This window comes from Saccostrea echinata, unplaced genomic scaffold (assembly GCF_033153115.1).
Source record: "Saccostrea echinata isolate AGI-Se365-2 ecotype Australia unplaced genomic scaffold, CSIRO_AGI_Sech_v1 ptg000024l, whole genome shotgun sequence".
Taxonomy (NCBI): Eukaryota; Metazoa; Mollusca; class Bivalvia; order Ostreida; family Ostreidae; genus Saccostrea; species Saccostrea echinata.
The window spans coordinates 3,724,597-3,743,858 of record NW_026889773.1 but is presented as its reverse complement, the minus strand read 5'-3'; the positions used below and the strand labels follow the sequence as shown (position 1 = coordinate 3,743,858).

At 32.2% G+C, this 19,262-nt stretch overlaps 1 protein-coding gene and 1 long non-coding RNA gene across 2 annotated transcripts; one reads left to right on the top strand and one right to left on the bottom strand.

The window, feature by feature from the left end:
* Positions 1-1,478: 1,478 nt before the first annotated feature.
* Positions 1,479-19,019, top strand: LOC133191714 (metabotropic glutamate receptor 8-like). The gene is made up of 10 exons (XM_061327448.1): positions 1,479-1,552; positions 2,620-3,184; positions 3,437-3,549; positions 5,102-5,295; positions 14,569-14,785; positions 15,107-15,216; positions 16,221-16,391; positions 16,594-16,707; positions 16,928-18,157; positions 18,458-19,019. The coding sequence occupies exons 2-10, from the start codon at positions 2,720-2,722 to the stop codon at positions 18,931-18,933; spliced, it is 3,090 nt and encodes a 1,029-aa protein (XP_061183432.1). The 5' UTR covers positions 1,479-1,552; positions 2,620-2,719; the 3' UTR covers positions 18,934-19,019.
* Positions 7,197-7,815, bottom strand: LOC133191826 (uncharacterized). Its single transcript, XR_009721748.1, has 2 exons — positions 7,700-7,815; positions 7,197-7,263 (listed from the first exon to the last, which is right to left on the bottom strand). It is a non-coding gene; the product is annotated as an uncharacterized LOC133191826 (long non-coding RNA).
* Positions 19,020-19,262: the final 243 nt, after the last annotated feature.

Sequence of the window (19,262 nt, the reverse complement as noted above, 5' to 3'; positions counted from 1 at the left end):
TTCCAGGATTCCCCTATAACTGAATATCGCTGTAATTTATGATTTATCATTGACAATAACAAATAATCGATTATACATTACGTGTAATTAATGTGTCGGAAGTAGTAAACAGTTGCTTGTATTGTCTCACTGCTTGGAACACGGTGCCTGTGGTTAAATTCCGTACAGATATTTTCTGTCTACCTGTACCATTTCCTTAAAACGGTATAATACCGGGAAAATTTCAGTAGAATGATATTAATGCAGAAATCATATTCAATACGTCAGATAATATTACATAAGCGAATTTCATATGCGCAATTAATTAGAGACGTGATATTGCAGAATTATTGCACATGTATCAATAAAATATCTGACCTTGCAGAGCATTTGGAGGGTATTGAAATTTAGCCAGAAACTCAGGGCATATACAGTGTATCTCTATTGGTTAATAAATTGTTTAGCCATTACATTGGATATTTCAGAAAAACAAATTGTGTTCAAATATACATATCAAAGTTCCATATAAATTTCGTTTTTGTGATGAGCATATGTCCAACTGACATCCAATAACAGTTAACTGATTGTGGAATCGCATGCCTTTGTTGACCATTCATGGAAACATAATACATTCATTGCATTTTTATGAGATTACTGTATTTTTGAAAATTAATCTTTGGATTGGAAACTTGAAACACTTCTTTGTTTGTATTAAGGACAGACGATGCAAACAAAACAATAGATGCCTGGATTCATATATATATATTTGGACTTATTTTAGTGCAAATATGATGATGCAGATATTAAATTTCTAAAATATTTAAAATACTACCTTTCTGCTATCATCCTTATACATGTAAATCTATACAACTTTTTATCACTTTGAAGTAAATAATTGGGAAACTTTAAATTAAAAATGTGGTTAAACTTATTCATTTTACTTAAATGTATCGATATAAACATGACTCAAGTTATTTTCATTTGGAAGACAAGTTTGTTTGTATTTTCTGTCCTTAAAATTGTAGTGAATTTCTATCAAGAAAAAATGTTTTCCTTCTAGACAATTTCGATGACTTAACACGTGTTGTGTTAGGGCGGAAATGATGGGTCGTATATCTTGTAAATTGGTCCCTTTAGGGTGGGCGGGACCTCTGACTCTCGCGTGCTCTCTGTCAGTGTGTAGTTTACATAGTTAATATCGTGAAAAAAGTTCAAATTCCAGACAAAACAGAGAACGAGACTCCATATTAATTGTATTAAAGTTGACTTTTCCCAAAATTCTTATTTTTTTCTAATGCTATGAGAGAGACAAAATATAACATGCTAACATTTATGTAAAGAAATACACAATATGGTTAGGTAACATCGACACTTGACCCAATTTCACTGAGAAGATCAAGTAGAGAAAAGGAACATCAGCTCCTTATAACTACAATTGAACAGCTGAAATGATGGTCAATTTATACAAATACTGATGAACTTAATTTACTGTCTACTGATAACAGTAACGCACGGTTCTACTGTCAACACGACACGGCCAGGGTTTATTCAACTTTAACTCTGATAAACTCAGGTAGGTTATTTTAATTAACCCAATAAACCTTGAAGAATTTTCTAAATACCTTAAGAATAGACTTTCCTTGATTATAATTTTTTTTTCAAAGAAAATTGTTTGTTTTTAAATCATCTGGGATGATATTTTATTGTGATTTTTCGTATTATTTACTTGTATTATACAAGTTATACGCAACAGAAAATGTATACGATAAATACAGCAAGAAGATAAACAGATTTTCTTGTCATTGGGTTGCCGTTATCTAAATACCAAGCAATATCATCGCAATACAGGTAAATTTAGTAAAGAAAAAAAAGTCCAATACATGTACGTATCGGAAGATATTACTTATTTCAAAACATATCAGACTGTATCAGCTCATTTCCAGAGTCACTACGCTACGCGTGTACTACTGTAATGTTTTGCTCGAGGTCTTTTAAAAAGGTTAAAGGTCAAATGCCATCATCCATCATATTCAATTTTCGAAATTGTCAATAAAACTCGACAGGAAACGTGTAGGAATAATTAATGTTCAGTTCGATGTGTTACAGACTTTAATCACCAAATCGCTCGATGTAGGTCACAGCTTTCCGCTGCATCGTAATCATCCAAATATTATTACCTTCAATTTTAAGATTTCATACCTTAGAAGTCATGTGTTCCAAATTGTGTGGTCCAAGACCTTGTTGGTGTAAATTGTAATAAAGTTAATTTTACAAATTTGATTTCTCTTAAAATACAACAAAACTTTAATAATTGCACATTTTGAGCAACATGAAATACAAACAAACTAAAAATCATTTCTAAAAATATTTGTATAAAACCTGATTCAATGTAAGTATGAATATTTCAATGTCCATTGACGTGAGATCCGGATCTTTGAAGAGTTTTATGTGACTAATTGACAAACAATTTTAAGACAAATTCATTTTAAGTGTGAGTTACTGTACCGCTTTGTTGCCATTGGTTTAATTGCGAGTTAATGTTTTAATTCTACAGAAACTAAATCTAGAATGTAATGTTTTAGTATAAATCCAAACGCTGCCACAATTCATGGAGTGAAGTCTTAATTTCCTTCCTTCCAGCTACGTCTAGGTCCTGAAAACATTGCACACAAAACCAAAGGGAAAATTTCCTCATCAATGAAAATTCACGATGTCAGTAACAATGTGATCTTGTTTCACCATGGACATAAGGACTGTGTTTATCATCACCTTTGCCTGTTTTGTGAGACGCTTTCCTGCTCAAACGTCTGTCAAAGAGGTACACATTCCTGGGGATTTTGTTTTAGGGGCGCTGTTTCCGATACACGACTCCAAAGACGGAAAATGCACGCCGCAGGTCAACGAACAAGACGGGATTCAGATTCTGGAGGCGACCATTTTTGCTCTGAGGGAAGTGAATGCTAGCCTGACACATAAGGGATTTACTCTGGGATTAATAGCCAGAGATTCCTGCTATGATACAGGTATAGCACTACAGCACGCGCTGGAATTTGCACAAAAGCGATATAACTCTCAATCAAACAGGTTTGAGAACTGCACATGTTCTTGGACGGATACCAGAAACATCATAGGTGTAATTGGTCCACCCAGAAGCAAGGAAACAGTAGACGTGGCAAATCTACTCACTTTGTTCAAAGTTCCACAGGTAAAAAAGTTAAATTGATTCTAAGTGGAAATAATTCTAAATAAATATAAATAGTAACTTAATACATTCTTTCACATAAAACCTGGTGTGTATTAATGACATATTGCTGCGAAACATTTATATTTGGTTTTTACTTGACTGGGCTTTGCGCAGATTCTATTAATGATATTTTTTGTATTAAAATATAAGAAATATTCATTGACCATTATCTCCTATTGCTAGTTGTACACTAGCTATTCCCTTTTTTAACAGATAAGCTACTTTGCCACTACCCCGGAACTGAGCGACAATGTTAAATACAAATATTTCAAGAGGACCGTCCCTTCTGATACCTTCCAGGCCAAAGCATTAGTCAGTATATTGCGGTATGTGATGATAAGTAATACTGTATGATTGAAACAATAGATTGTACTCTTTATCAAGTTTTCTTGTACTTTCGTTGAAGATTCAACGGAAGCCTTTGCTCATTGACTTATATTGCCGTTCACAATGATTTGACTGAGTAATACCGCCAAACATCCTGAGTTTATTAGTCGGAAGAACTACAAGCTTAAGAGGCTAGTTATTCAACCAAGATATGCTATTGTACTACTTTGTTGTAATAAAGATCATTTTCAATTCTGTGTATACATACAAGATATGTAAAATGACAATGAATTAGAATGTACTTTTTGATATTCTTTACTAATAAGAATAGACTTGCAAATTTCCTATGTTGTCATAGATCTTCTACAAACTTACTTAAAATTTGTATTAAAAAAAAAAGAAAGAAAAAAAAACTGTTCTGATTCTACACACAAGTATTCTGGAATTGTTATTAAAAAATCTATCTATATATATATCGATATTTATAAAGTATCTAGTATATAGTCTTTGGAGTCCAGTTTTCCAACAAATAATTGTTTCCCATTATTATCAAACCTGTTTTTGCGTTTTTTTAAAGCAGAATTTCTTCAAAAACTTCTTAATGAAAAAAAAAAAAAACGTTTCGATATGACCTTCAATTCGACATTTAGATAAATATTTATGATGGTTTATCAATTAACAATATTCATTTTAATTCATACGTTGAATCGATGTATATCCCCATTGAACCTAAAAAAAGATCCTACAGAGCCCGGCACATCTGCTTCATACAAGTATTCATAGAGAAAAACGTTGAGGGCAAACGAATAACGAAACTTTACGAGAAACGTAATGAATTCAACTTTTCTAGCATCAGCTTCCCTTATTTTTGTAGCAGTATATCATTATCACCTGCAATGAGGTTTATGTCTCCAAGTTCATTCGATACGCACGATCATGCTCATTGTATGAACAATTTCTAAAACGAGGAAGACTACTGACAAATAAGTTGATGATGCAAAGGTATCTTTAACGCGTTTTATGTCAATATTAAGCAGATTCTATAGTTGCAACAATGGTCTTCTTTGTAAATCGATTGTTAACTGACATCTTTCATACAAAATTGTGAGGCCATTTTTTTCATATTGAATTGACGACGGATTTTTCCGTTTGCCCGATCATGACAAAAAGCACGCGGTGGGTGTGCTTACTCCTCAATGGTACCTGATCGTACCACTAATGTTTTCAGAGATTCGTGTTTGTTCTGCTCACATTTTGTATTGTGTAATTGATTTTTACAGTATGGTTACTGCTTCTTATCTCCACATGCCATAGTAATGATATATATGTACCGTATCAATATTTTTGACATTTATTGTAATAATAGGCATATGAACAAATTAGATATAGGTGTTTTTTTAATGAATCCTACTCAAAATATGTATATGAAAAAAGACAACCGAAATTATCATACTGCAGCCAGATATCTGAAAAGTGGTATACTTTTCAGAAGAAAACAATATAGAGTCTCTGTATCAAGAATTAAATTGTAGTGTTTTGGTCTTACTGTAGTTTTCTGGATTGGCAATATGTCAGTATCCTCTATGAAGACAGTAACTATGGAATTGAAGGGTACACTGAGATCATAGCTGCCGCAGAGGATGCTGGGATATGTTTTGGATTCGATAAAAAAGTAAAGGAATCCACCAAAGAAGATGAACTGGAAAAGGTCGTGGTTGATTTAATGAAAAAGAAAAACACAAACGGTAAGACAACAGCCAAAATAATTGCATTACATGTAATGGTAATGTTATGCATTATTTTCTCAAAATTAGAGTAATGCTGGCATTACATAGCATTACAAAGCATTATTTTGTATATACCTATTTTAAAAATGTGTATTCTGTTGAAAGTGCAATTACCACACATATAAAATTTTCATACTTAATTTAAATAATATTTAATTTCATAGAATATTTTAAAGTGTTTTTAAGAAATTACTTTAAAAAATAATTCTGGTATGAGGTACACTAATTAATGTACACTGTAAACTTATAATCGCCATCTTTTGAATAGAGTAACATCAAAACACAATGCCTCAAGGGTTTAACAATTAAAACAAAGTATTGTTTTGAGAAGTGCTCAAAAACCAGTCTCTTTCTACCTATTGTGTTTATAAAACATTAAAAGAGCTGGTCTAGTTTGAGCTGACCATGACAAATCCAAAAGGAATAGAACACAGGCATTCTACTTTTAGCAGAGCAAAATGTATATACTGTCAAACCCTTTTTTCAAGTTTGTCAGTGCCTTTATTTTTTTTTCATAGGTACTAGATCTAAAAATCAATGTCTTATTAATTTAGATAGTTTTGGGGAGGGGTTAAAGTGCCCCAAAAGTTAAATTGCTTTATGACATCAATAATGATCACACAAAAAGTGCAAATTGTACATGTTTTTATCTCATTGGCAATTGAAAAGATTTAACTTCTTATGAATAATAAAAAAATATGTAAGTTATTTACAGTGTAATAAATACAAGTACTTGAAATCTGTTTTAAATATCATATCTTTTAATTAAGAATGTTAAATTTGAATTAACATTCATCAAGTTTAGTTTTTAAGGGGTGTGCATGTTTATGAAAAGCAAAAGTTTTGTATTTCTATTTTTGAAAACCCACAAAAGTAATGGTTATGCATTACTTTACTAAAGTAATGGTAATGAAAGTTATTTACTTTAAGAAACTAGAGTATTGGTAATGGTAATCTAATGCCCAGATTCCTGAAGTAATGGTAATGTAAGGCATTACTTTACAATTTAATTCGCCCCAAGCCTGATACCCACACGTATTGCTTGCCAAGATTGTTATTTTTGAGTTGTACATATCTAATATTCATTCATCAATATAAATATTTCAATCCAAAAAGTATTGTTTTTCAGATTCAGAAACAATTCAATATGATACACCATATTCATTTTGTTTACGTAGGTATGATAAATTATAGGACTATTGATTTCATCATCGATTCAAGATGTTTTGAACTGATGTTCTGATCATATTTTAAATATTTTATTAATTCAACTGAATCTTTATAAATATGTTGATGTTATATTTTTTTCCTGTATGCTTAGAATCTAAATGTTACTTCCGTTTTTTATGTTTCTTGCTTTTTGTACAGCTTGTGTATTTATAGGCACATGTACTTGTTTAATTTTACTGGTTGCCAAGTTTGTTGTGAATGAGTTGTACGTATCTGATATATTTGTTCCTCAATCAACAGTTTAAAACAATTCAAAATGATACACCACAGTCATTCCATTTATCTAGGTATTATAAATTATTGGAACTTATACTTTCATCAACTCATCATGTTAGAAAGGACAAGGTTCATTTGATTTAATATTTGGCCCTAAGAATTTCTAAAAATTAAAGTTTACGCTGAATCAAAACTTTACATTGGAAATAAAGGTTGGATATATGCGTATTAAAAAAATAAACCCAAACTTTGAGAATGTGTCCCTGTATACTGTTTATTCGTGGTCAAATCATGGACAGAATGCGTATTTCCGGAAAAATCGTTAAAAATCAAGGACTTAAAAGCATTTTTCGATGGGTCCGCATTATGTAATAGGGTTCGTTGAATAATTTAAAAACGCAGTTGATCCTTGCTTCATTGTTGTATTTTATTAAATAATAGTAACCATGGTAACAGTAGAGTAGTATAATATAGTAGACCCTGTAATAACAATAACAATTATTAGACAAGCTAAAAATACACATTTAACTCCATTATAGTATATCATCATTATAATAAATCTCATACTTTATAATTCATATTCTCTTTAAATTAAATTGATATAAAAATAATTACCACTTCTTTATCACAGATCAATTTATCATAAAAATATTTCCTTTATTAATTTAGTCATTTAAAATAAAAAATCATAATAATTATCAAAATCATTATCTGATATTAAATAATTCTAAATCAAATAATCTTATGTGATTTCATATTGAACATTAACACAAATACAATTTCATGCATTGGACATAACACACATGAAATTTAATTCAACATAAAATATAGACATGCATGACAAATACTCAAAAATAAGTTCTGTCAACACATACATATAATGGAACAACACATAAACATAAAACACATAAATTACCTTTAATATGGTCAAAAGGTCTGGATTATATACTAGCTGTTACACATGTAGCTGTGACAGTCCTATAAGGAATGCATAACAATGAGTAATCTCCCTTAGCTGCTTTAAAAATCTTTAATAATAATAACTGCTTTATTTAATGAAAAATACCTATGCTTTTAAATTTGAAGAATTATTTAAATTATATGAAACAAAAGATAAAATTCCTAATTTTACTATTAATCACATTACAGTTATACAAGTTAATTATAAAAAATAGTTTTACAACTTTAGACTTATTTATTCATTTCACTCAGTCCTACATATATACAATTTAATTCTTGAATTAGAGTGAAATGTCTGATAAAATATTTATACTGCTCATTTACACAATCTCTCAAACTTGCATTCACCATTCAAACACCTTTTTCACTCACTTTCACATAAACATACAAAATCACAATCATACATGAAAATAATATTAAGAACAGACCTGAAATTCTGGAATTAAACAATCAAAGAAAATAAACTGCTACTCCCCAAAAATGTATGAAATCAGGAACATCAAGACATCCTCTCAGTTTGAACACAAAGACTGGTATGACCAGTTCTAACCAAAAATACACTGCCCACAAAGAGATTTCCCTCCAAAAACCCCGACCAATGAAATCTCACTGATGGGTCACTTCATAGGTCACTGACCTCTCAAAGTTTATTACTATAAATACTATAAGGGAAACATATTTATTTATACTAAAGTAATTCCTAAATAATTGTATCTTCTAAAGTATAATATACCTTAAATAAATAATAAATTCCTGAAATATAAATAAGTGAAATTAAATAAATTTCCTGTAAATAATAATGTCACAATTATTTTGTAGATGATAATACTAAACCTGTCAAATAAACACAAAATCTAAAATACTAAAACTATATACACTTTTCAAATATTTACACTTCACCACAATTATATCACCACTTTTGAAATTTTCACAAATGAAACATCGATTTGAAAGCATTTTATATGCAAAAAATTACGATGGTGATATTGTGCGGACCATGTTTATTTTTAAAAAATGTGTTCATTTTACACAATGCAATACACATGCATTCGAAGGTGTTTTACTAGATCTAAATAATATAGAGAATATTCCTCGCCTCGTATCGCTATAAAAATCCTTTAATATAAAGGATGAAATCATCATATCAATGTTATGAAGATCTGGTCTGTATGAATTCTTTACACGTTATTGGAATTCAGATATATTGGGCCTATATTAGTATATATATAGCATCTTACTTCCGCGCTCCCTAACTAAGCGACAGCTAGTGGTCCGAGTTAAACTGTATCTGGACGTTTGATGGTTGAAAAAAGCAGCAGTTCAGAAAAAAATGTAGTATTTACACTTGTTGTATAAATATTATTTTACATCTAGTTTATTTATTACCCAGTGCTTGTGTCCATATTCATGCCAAGCTGAACATTATAAAACAATATACGTCATTTATGAACATTGACGTCACAATGGTTTCGCCGATTTATTTGGCCTGTTGGGAAAATGGACCATTTACATGTACAAGGACATGATTTTTTTAAGCTATTATAGTGAAAATTAGAGGCTAAGTTTCCAAGATAGAAGGCAATTAAATTGGCAAAATATCACAATAGTTTAACAATGCGCCTCTCAGTATAAAACATGTGCAGTGTAGATCAGTTCCGAACATAATTTAGATTGTCATAAATGTTTTATCAATGACTTCAATTAGCTTTTTTGAAGAGTTCCATAAAAAATACCCGTAAATCCATATACATCACATAAATGTATTTCGGTCACATCATTTCTCGAGATGGTCAAAAAGGGGTAATATATAGCATTTTATGTACTTAATAGCGATTAAATAAAGGTTGGATGTAATATTTACATAATGTAAAAAAAAAAAGAAAAAGAAAACAATGAACTTGGGGTGGGGTTGTTTGGGGTTATAAATTACTACTTGAGTGATGATATCGGAGGGGGGGGGGGGGGGGGGTCGTGTCCAATTGCTCCTCTAAATTTATGTTCTTAATATTACTGTAGATCGACAGACCTATATGAATGGTATATAGAAATATAATATAGAAGTAACGAATGGCAGAGGATAAAAAAGTGTTTCCCTTTGATTGTCACATCGTTTGCTTGTTATCCTTCTGTATTAATATCCGAAAAAGTATTGCCTATCTGCGCGCACATGCAAAACTGAAATTCTGACTTGTTTACTAAAGCAGATATTAATCTTTGCTAAGAAATGATAAGTATATATCCACGGATATCTGACAAGTGTGCATAAGTGAAATATTCTCGAACAGGGCTCATACATGTAATGCAGTGATAGTAGAAAATATAGCTGATTTTATTCTTGTTAATTGTTCCAACTGGAGGGAAAAATTAAAATAAAATATAAACAGGGTGTCATAGAACATAGAAAATGATTTATTTAATAAATGCATTTACGATGTATAAGCATCGGGTTTATTGTGAAATGGATTCCATGGTGCTGGATTTCGTAGAAAATGTCGTTCTCACCATGCTTACTGGTCATTGGAATAATGACTTCCAGGATATCAATATCAACAATCTAGTGCGTATATGTATTCAAAGGCGGATCCAGCACCAGCGTGCCGGGCGTCCCCCCCCCCCCTCCTTGATTGAGATTTTTTTTTGCATGTGTATATTTTGTTTGTTTAACCTGTTTATACTCTCAATTTATCCACACGTAACGTTCAGGCACGTAGTTTCAATGCTGGTTCGAATTGGAAAATGTTTCATGTCGGAAAAATCTTAACCTACCCCCTACATGTGTATATGGTAAAGTTTTACTTGATATTTCATTACCACTTTGAACATAATGATACTTTTCCCACGACAATTTTTATACCCCCGCTCCGAAGGAGAGAGGGGGGTATACTGTTTTAGCCATGTGTGTCTGTCTGTCTGTGTGTGTGTCCGTCTGTCTGTCCGTAACAAATTTTGGTCGCAGTTTTCTCAGCAATTACTCATCGCTGATGCTTGAAATTTTAGCACACTCTTTGTTTAGGCATACCGTATGGTCTGGATTCATTTCTGTATATTTACATTTCCAAAGATTTTTCCTTAAGATTCTTTGCAAATTAAAAGACTTTTCATTTTCTCATGAACTACCATGGACGAGCATGAATATTTCCATTGTCATAATACCGTACTTGACGTCAAAACTATAGTGCAAACTGTTTTGCTTTAAAAATGACAGTTGAATGATGTAAATTGATGTAATTCATCAGAAAATAATGTAAATATAAGAAATGATCTTAATTTTTGAAGATTCATGAGGTACATGAACTACAACGCTTCACGCCGGCATATTTATCATGAAGCGCTAACGCGCTTCATGAAATATGCCGGCGTGAAGCGTCGTAGTTCATGTCCTCATGAATCTTCAAAAATTAAATTCATTTCTGTGAGAATCCGACGTCAACTTCCTTTTTATCCGTGCGTCTGTCCGTACCATACATAACAAATTTTGGTCGCAGTTTTCTCAGCAACTATTCATCGTAGATGCTTGAAATTTTAGCACACTCTTTTTTTAGGCATGCCATATGGTGGGATTTATTTTTGTGAGAATCCGACGTCAACTTCCTGTTTATCCGTGCGTCTGTCCGTACCATACATTACAAATTCAGGTTGCAGATTTCTCAGCAACTACTTTTTTCAGATGCTTGAAAGTTTAGCACACTCATTGTTTAGGCATGTCATATGGTGGGATTCATTTTTGTATGAATCTGATGTCAACTTCTTGTTTATCCCTGTGTCTGTCCAAAAATGTACTTGTGTATTCACATCAGAGCGGAGGTATTATTAGTGAGCATTGGCTCACAGACTTCTTGTTTTTATTACTTTTTTAATTTTTGTCATTTTGAAAATATACATTTAATTAATTATCAATAGACTGAATGTAGAACTATTTTGCTTTAATTTCTACGCCTACAATATGTGATACAGGAACTATAAATATTTCATGTAATCTAAGTTATCATTGAATAGACCCCCCCCCCCTTCACCCCCGCCCATAAAACATGTAAAAAAAAGTATCAACTGCACTGTCTGCTTCCTTTCCCCTGAATATCGAAATAAAATTAATATTGCTTTCTGTTTGTTATGAACAAAAAGCCATCTACTTTCAAGGGTTAACTTAGGTTCACAATATTAAATTGAGGTATTCTTAACATTATATTAGACCAAGATAAAGTAATTGAATACAGTATATACATATTGATTACCCATATAAGTAAACAACAGTGAAATCTGTTAACTAACACTTGATTGTCTTAAGGCAGGCACTTTATCCTTGAAATGAACTGGATTAGGTCATAATGTACACCTTTATATGATAAAATGTTCTCAAAGTCTAAAAAATGTTTTTTCCTAATTGGTGTTTAGAGCTTCCTTAAAACACACGCTTGCATGCGTAGGTTGTCGTCACAAAGTTATAGATTACTTAGAGGAAGTAGTAAGGGATCCGCGAGGGGGGGGGGTATCCGGACCCTACCCCAACACCCACCACTTGTATAAAATTCATATAGTAAAATACCAAAAATATGAAGGGGGAAGGGTTAAGAAAACTTTGTAAAGTTTGTAAGATATGTAGGAAGGTAAAGTGACACCCCCTTTCAAAATGGGTTTTCGGGTTTGGGTTAGTTTTCTTTTTTAAAATAAGGTTTTCTCCTTTAATTTGGGTCGATCTTTTTTCTTTTTCTTTTTGAGTTGGTATGGAACACCTCACTCCCTTTTCTGGGAAAAATTACAGGAAAATTCTCAATGCCCTGTTACATTTTTCCGCGAGTCGACATTGCTTTTCTTTCTTTTCAAATCTTTCTTTACCGTGAAGTACTATTATTTTTTTTTTCTTTTCCGCGAAATCCTCTATGAACCAGGTAGTACCTTTTGCTCCCCCTCTACCACGAGGATGAATTAATTGTGAAAGTCTCTTAAACATCGTTAAAAGACCAAGTAGATTGTAGGTCATCTACGTATTTATCTATACATCTTCACAATGTCAAGGTCCTATTTAAAAAGGTTTGAAAAGAAACGATATCACAAAGCTTTGACATTGTGAAGATGTATCGGTTAACACGTATAAAACATCGTTAAAACATGCTGTCTGTCCAAAAACCCGTAGATCCTAATATATTCATGTCGAAACAACCTGCGTTTTTTCTTTTTTCTTTTTTTGTTGTTGTTGAAAAATTGATATTAATAGCTGATAACTTCGATGTTGGAATGTTTCCGAAACTGCTGAAAGAAAAGAATACACGAAGGTTCGCATGCATTCCTTTTTTCAAGGATGGGCTCTGCCTCTGGACAGCGCAAATAAAATATTGTAATATAGACACAGGTAAAATTATGTAAATCAATCCACAAAAAGCAATGTCAAGTACTTGAGAAGTATTTTTTTTTTTTTAAATATAATGCAGATAAGCAGGAAGACCAAATTCTTGCGAGCCATACTGACATTATTACACACAAAATCATGTTCTTGAACACCTGCAATCAAAACTCAAGAAAAAGTCTTACGGTCTTTTAGTCTTTTTTACAAAGCTTGGCAATTACAGTTCGTCAAGTTAACAAACAAAGCCAATAACTTTGCTTGTGCATGCCGATGCGAGGCGTGGAAAGTGAGAAATCCGCTAAGAATGTACTGTACATGTACACCCCTTTTTTCCCTTATGATTCAAAAATTTTCAAAGCCAACCATAGCAATTGATTTAAAGATTTGTCTTTAATTATGAAAAATAATTTAGAAAGCATGATATGCTATCACATGTATACCAATACATCGGAATGTACGTGTATGAAAATGAGATTTAATTAACGTACATAATAAAATATACATGTAAGCTGGATTTATTTCAAAACGACGTTAAATTCTTGTTCATGACGTCGCATAAAGCAACGTCAAAATATCGCAACGTTAGCGTAAACTATGCTACTTTTACGTTTATATAAAACAAAAATAAAGTTTTGTACATGCATATATTGATAATTTCATGAAAATATATACTCTCTCAAAGAGTTTTGAGGAATATTATTTAATTTTGACACGGGGCCGAATTTTACCTCAAACGCACCTTGTCCTTTTGAATTTACCAGGTGGAGCTAATTGCAAAATTTACAACATGATAACTAGCTATTAGTTGTAAATTTTGCATTCATCTCCACCTAGTTAATTCAAAATTTACAACATGATTAACTTTCGAAAGCATAAAAAGGGAAATTACATTTAGTTTTTGAGCATACAGAAAGAAATATTATAGCTACCTATTTATAAACATTCAGTTTATTTAATAACTAAGCATATGCAGTGCTAATTAAACTCGGAATAACTATTCAAATGCAATATCCTTAATGATTTGTGGTGGTTCAGTACCCTTATAAGATTATAATTAAGCTTGTGTAATCAACATGAAGATAATGAATAGAATATTGTGTATTAAACACTTTAACAAAATCAAGTATATAATTAAAGGTCTAAGTCTAAGCCCAAGTTACATCGTTTTGATGCCACACATTTACCTCGATGTAATGATAGCTTTTTAGGACCAGGAATTATGAGTCTTTTTTCACGTCTCCGACAAATAGTACCTTTATAACATCTGTCCGTATTCATTTACAGTAAAATTTATAGATAATTTTGTCAATTCAGAGAAAAGGCGATCCAAACATGATCTCATTGGGTAGGATATTAATCTATATTTTACTTTTCAGGTACATTCTGTATGCTGTCAATTATTTTTTTTAACTGTCCATCCCTCTATCCTTTGAAAAACGTAGCTACGTAGCTGGGTATATTACTATATAAATATATATTTTTAGGGAAAGTCGTTGCTATTTTGTTCATGCAATATGCCCTGGCGTACAGAATTATGGAGATGGTAGATCAATCTCATAATAGCTCTGACGTCATTTGGGTCGGAGGTGATGCTTGGATAGGAAGGGAGCCACCTAGTGGACAAAAGAAAATTATTGAAAGAGCTATAGGGATCAGCCCTGAAACCAGAAGTTATCCGGGATTTGCCGAGTACTTCAGAAAGTAAGAACAACCCATTTTTGCATGGCGGTTAAAAATATGCTTAAAAAGTTAATGAAACCGTTAAGCATTATGGACAATTTTGCTGTTTATATTCACTCAATTACATTTGAATAGTGATTATTTACCTTTTGTCAAATAATCTAAGAAGGGCAGAAAATAAATGGTAAAATTTCATGATTAACATTTTGAGTTTATTATTATTATGCATTACATGTTTAGGGAGTAGTGAATGGGCCAAGTATAGGTTTGCTATCATAAATGTAGTATAAATAAAAGTTAAATAAAGTACATTTTGATGACATATCCTTTTTCTGCTTTTAGAATAAATATAAGTAGAAGTCCTAACCCCTGGTTTGGTGAATACTTAAAACAACGTTACAGCTGTTCTCTAACTGACAAGAAGAATAGTTGTACTGACATCGAAATCAAAGGTAATGGAAAGTAAACAAACATAGAGATAGATACAATAACAACAGAATCATGGGTGATTAAGATAATGACTAAATCAAAAGTCATCACACTGACAAATAAATTGGATTCCATTACAACTAAATCATTACAATAACAACTAAATCAGAGGTCATTTCAATAACAATTAAATCAGAGGTCATTTTACTAACAACTAAATTAGAGGTCAATACAATGACGACTAAATCACAGGTCATTCCAATAACTACTAAATCAGAGGTCAATATAATGACAACTAAATCAGAGGTCATTTCAATAACAACGAAACTAAATGAATGACAACAGAATCAGAGGATAATTCAGTGACAACAAAATCAGAAGTCATTACAATGACAACGAAGTCGAATATGTCACATTGACAGCTTGATTTTAAACCATGGCATCAGATAAAACAGAATGACATCAGATATTATCAGTATTTCAAATACATAATTATGTCATGAAATAATTGAAAACAAGATAGGGAATAAAATAGAAGCAAATTTAATAGTAATTGTTATGATTAAATGAAAATGATTTTTAAAAAAAGCGATACCTTTCTTTTGAAAAATATAAAGTATATTTCAAATGGGTGCAAAAGCAATCTTGAGTGAATTGATCTAGAAATGAAGTGGTAAACAGGGGATTTTCTGAACCTAAATACATTTTACGTGTAATGGTTTTAAAAATTGCAGATTAATGCAGCTCTGATTCAAAGTTACAAAAAATGATATTTAAAATATACAAGTAAACACTCACTCTGATGACAAAAGTATATTACGGTCAAAAGGAAAGTCTGATCAGATATGAATAATGTAGTAATAGAAATAGTTTCAAAACAGCAACAAAAACGTGATTCATTTTACTTTGTAAAAACATCCAAAGATATAGAGCTCTTGTAAATGCAAAGTGATTTTGTTTTATAAACAGTGTAATTATCTTTTCTCCCACGTTTTGTAGTTTTTTCAATGGTTAAGATGCTTTCTAGATTTCAGGGAATTGTTAACAGCCTACAATGTTCGAAATGCTGTTTACTCTTTTGGGAGTGCCCTGGATAATATTCACACTTTACTTTGTGGTGAAAAGAAGGGCGTGTGTAAGCGAATGAAATCTAACCTTACAGGAGAATTGATACTCCAATATTTGTCCAATGTTTCAAGTGAGTACATGTAGCATGTAAGAAACTAAAAGAAATCTTTAGTATTTTCATTTATTGATCAATTTTCACTCCTTAAAAAAAGCACAGTACAGCTTTGATGTACACTTTTCAATTTATAAGACTTTAATGAGAAAAAGACTGTTAACGCATCTTTATGTATAATTTAATCGCATTTACCCGGTTTTGCTTTCTTTAAATATAGACCCATTTAGCACGAGCTTCCACTTTGAAAATGGTAGAGATGGTCCCATTCGATACAGTGTTTTACAATACAAGAGGCAGCAAAATGATTATACCTGGATAGAAAAGGGAAATTGTATGAATTGTTCAACATTGCATATTTCTATTTTTTATTATATACATGTAAAACTTTTAAACAGTTATGTTAATGTCCATTTTCAGTTTTCAAAAACGTGTTCAAATGTATTGATAATGTCTGTCATTTAATGTTCTATGTACAAGGGGATTTAATTCAATTTAAATTATATGAAAAGCAATAATCTATTTAATTTTTTAAATGATATACAATATTTCAGATTCTGGACAGGAATTGATCTGGAAAACAATGAATAGATCTAAATACACCGCTTCCGTGTGTTCGGTGCCTTGTAAGAATGGTCAGTTTCGGAGTAGAGGCGAGGTTTGTTGCTGGGAGTGCAAGGATTGCGACTACACAGAGATTGTAAATGCTTCTGATCCTTTCAACTGTCAGACGTGTGACATCTACTCTGGTTGGACATCCAATCCTTCACAGAACGTTTGTGTGGCTATTCCTGTCGATCATCTTCATTACAACAATCCGTCCATTCTAGTGATCTTTGTTTTATCTAGTCTTGGGATCATCATTTGTTGTGTTGTGTCTGTTGTTTTTATTCTCAAACGAACTACACCCATAGTGAAGGCCACTGGTTTTGAGACAAGTATAGTCCTGCTGGTTGCAATACTTTTCTCTTACATCTCTCCATTCATTCTTGTAAGTGAACCCACTGTGGCTTCGTGTGCTTTCTTCAGAGTGTTTCTAGGTCTTAGTTACACAATGGCGTACTCTTCAATTTTTTCCAAACTGATGGTTTACAATCGAGCTTTTGATGTGCAGTCATCGATAAAGAACAAATCAATTCAGGGACAAACAGTATTCAACAGAAATATTTGCACTATGAAAACAGCCCTAGTAATATCACTGACGCTCTCAGGACTACACTTCCTTGCGTTAGTTTTCTGGAGTATTGGGGACACTCCGTTACCAGTAGTCAAATACTCCGTAACACGCGAGGAAGCCCTTGGTAATCTGTCGTGTGCAGATCTAGACAACTTTAGCTATTTCGTAAGCCTTGCCTTCTCATTCTTGTTAATGATTGCTTGTTTGGTATTTGCAATTAAAACAAGAAAGCTTCCAGATGGCATGAACGATTCCCACGAGATTATGTATTGTTCTTTTACTTCTTTCGTACTCTGGATCGCCTTCATCCCTCTTTATACCTTTTCTGAAAATAAACTTGTCAAAGTTATGTCCCTTTCCATATCGTTGATCATTCACGGTACAGCTTGCTTACTATGTCTCTTTATAACTAAGATATATATTGTGATTTTTCGCCCTGAGAAGAACAACAAAGAGCGAGTCATGAGGACCACACCGAGTCGAAGTCGAGACTCGTACAGCGGAAGTTTTCAAGGCAGTCGTGCTTTTGAAAAGAGGCAATCATTTGGTGTGACTTTGGAGGAGAAAACATCCACAAACTGTACAAGAAAGCTCTCCTCAGCCTGCGGTACGTACATCACATGAACATATCTGGTGCTGATCATTTCTTAGATTTCAATGCAAATGTGGTTTTATTTTCTGTACCTTTTGAGTATACGAAATTAAAGAATTTCAGAACTGATTTTGAAGGAATGTTGTTCATTACCCTGTTTTTTGCCATTTGTATCTGTATTGTTCATACCTTAACAAAAGTATTCTGGAGTAAAATATGTAATTAATTCATGAAAACAAGTTAAGGAATTAAAATGATAATACAGTAAATAATCGTGAATTGTTTTCTTTATCGTTATTTTTCTTATACATGTAGTTGCAGACGACACGGAGGAAGAAGGAGAAGACTACTCCGCAACAACCGGAACTTTACCCTTTAAGAACTCTATCATTATCGACAGATCGGAGAAATATTCCGAGGAAGCCGAAATTGTTGTCAATTCGCTAAACAGAAACAGTGGTGAAAAACTCCTAGGAAATAAAGAGGATTTAGACAATATAAAAGCAGACGAAAGGTTGACAAATCATAAAGCCAATGGTGATATTTTGCAAAACAAAAATGCATTTGATGAGGATGAAAGAACTGCAGAACATCAAAACCAAGGTAACTTTATTAAAAGCATAGGATTCAAGCCGAGTAGTTTCTTTAAACGCATCACGTCACACAAATCACAGAAAGCACACGTCAGCCATGAGAATATAATTGAGAAAGGAAATGAGAACAGCGCATCAGAGAAGACGGTCAGAAGGCTGTCTCAATCCTTACCGGATGTTCATTTTAAAAACACTTAAATTTCCAGGATTTCAATTGATTTGTGTATTTTTAGTGTCAATACTCATATGTTCAGAGTTATTTATTTGAATTCACTCGCAATATGGTTTAAAATACTCATTTGTATTACAACTCATCTATTATTGTTTAATAAAATTATTGTAAAATACTAGTCAATATATTATGCAATTATCTGAAGATTTATTAAATCATATGATGATAGTTTAATGGGATTCTCGTAATGTATGCTTTATGCGCTTTAATTTATGAAATATATGTGATGTATGTACGGTCTATCGTTTTCTCATGATCAGTACTATGCAGTATGCTAATTTAAATGCGGAAAAAA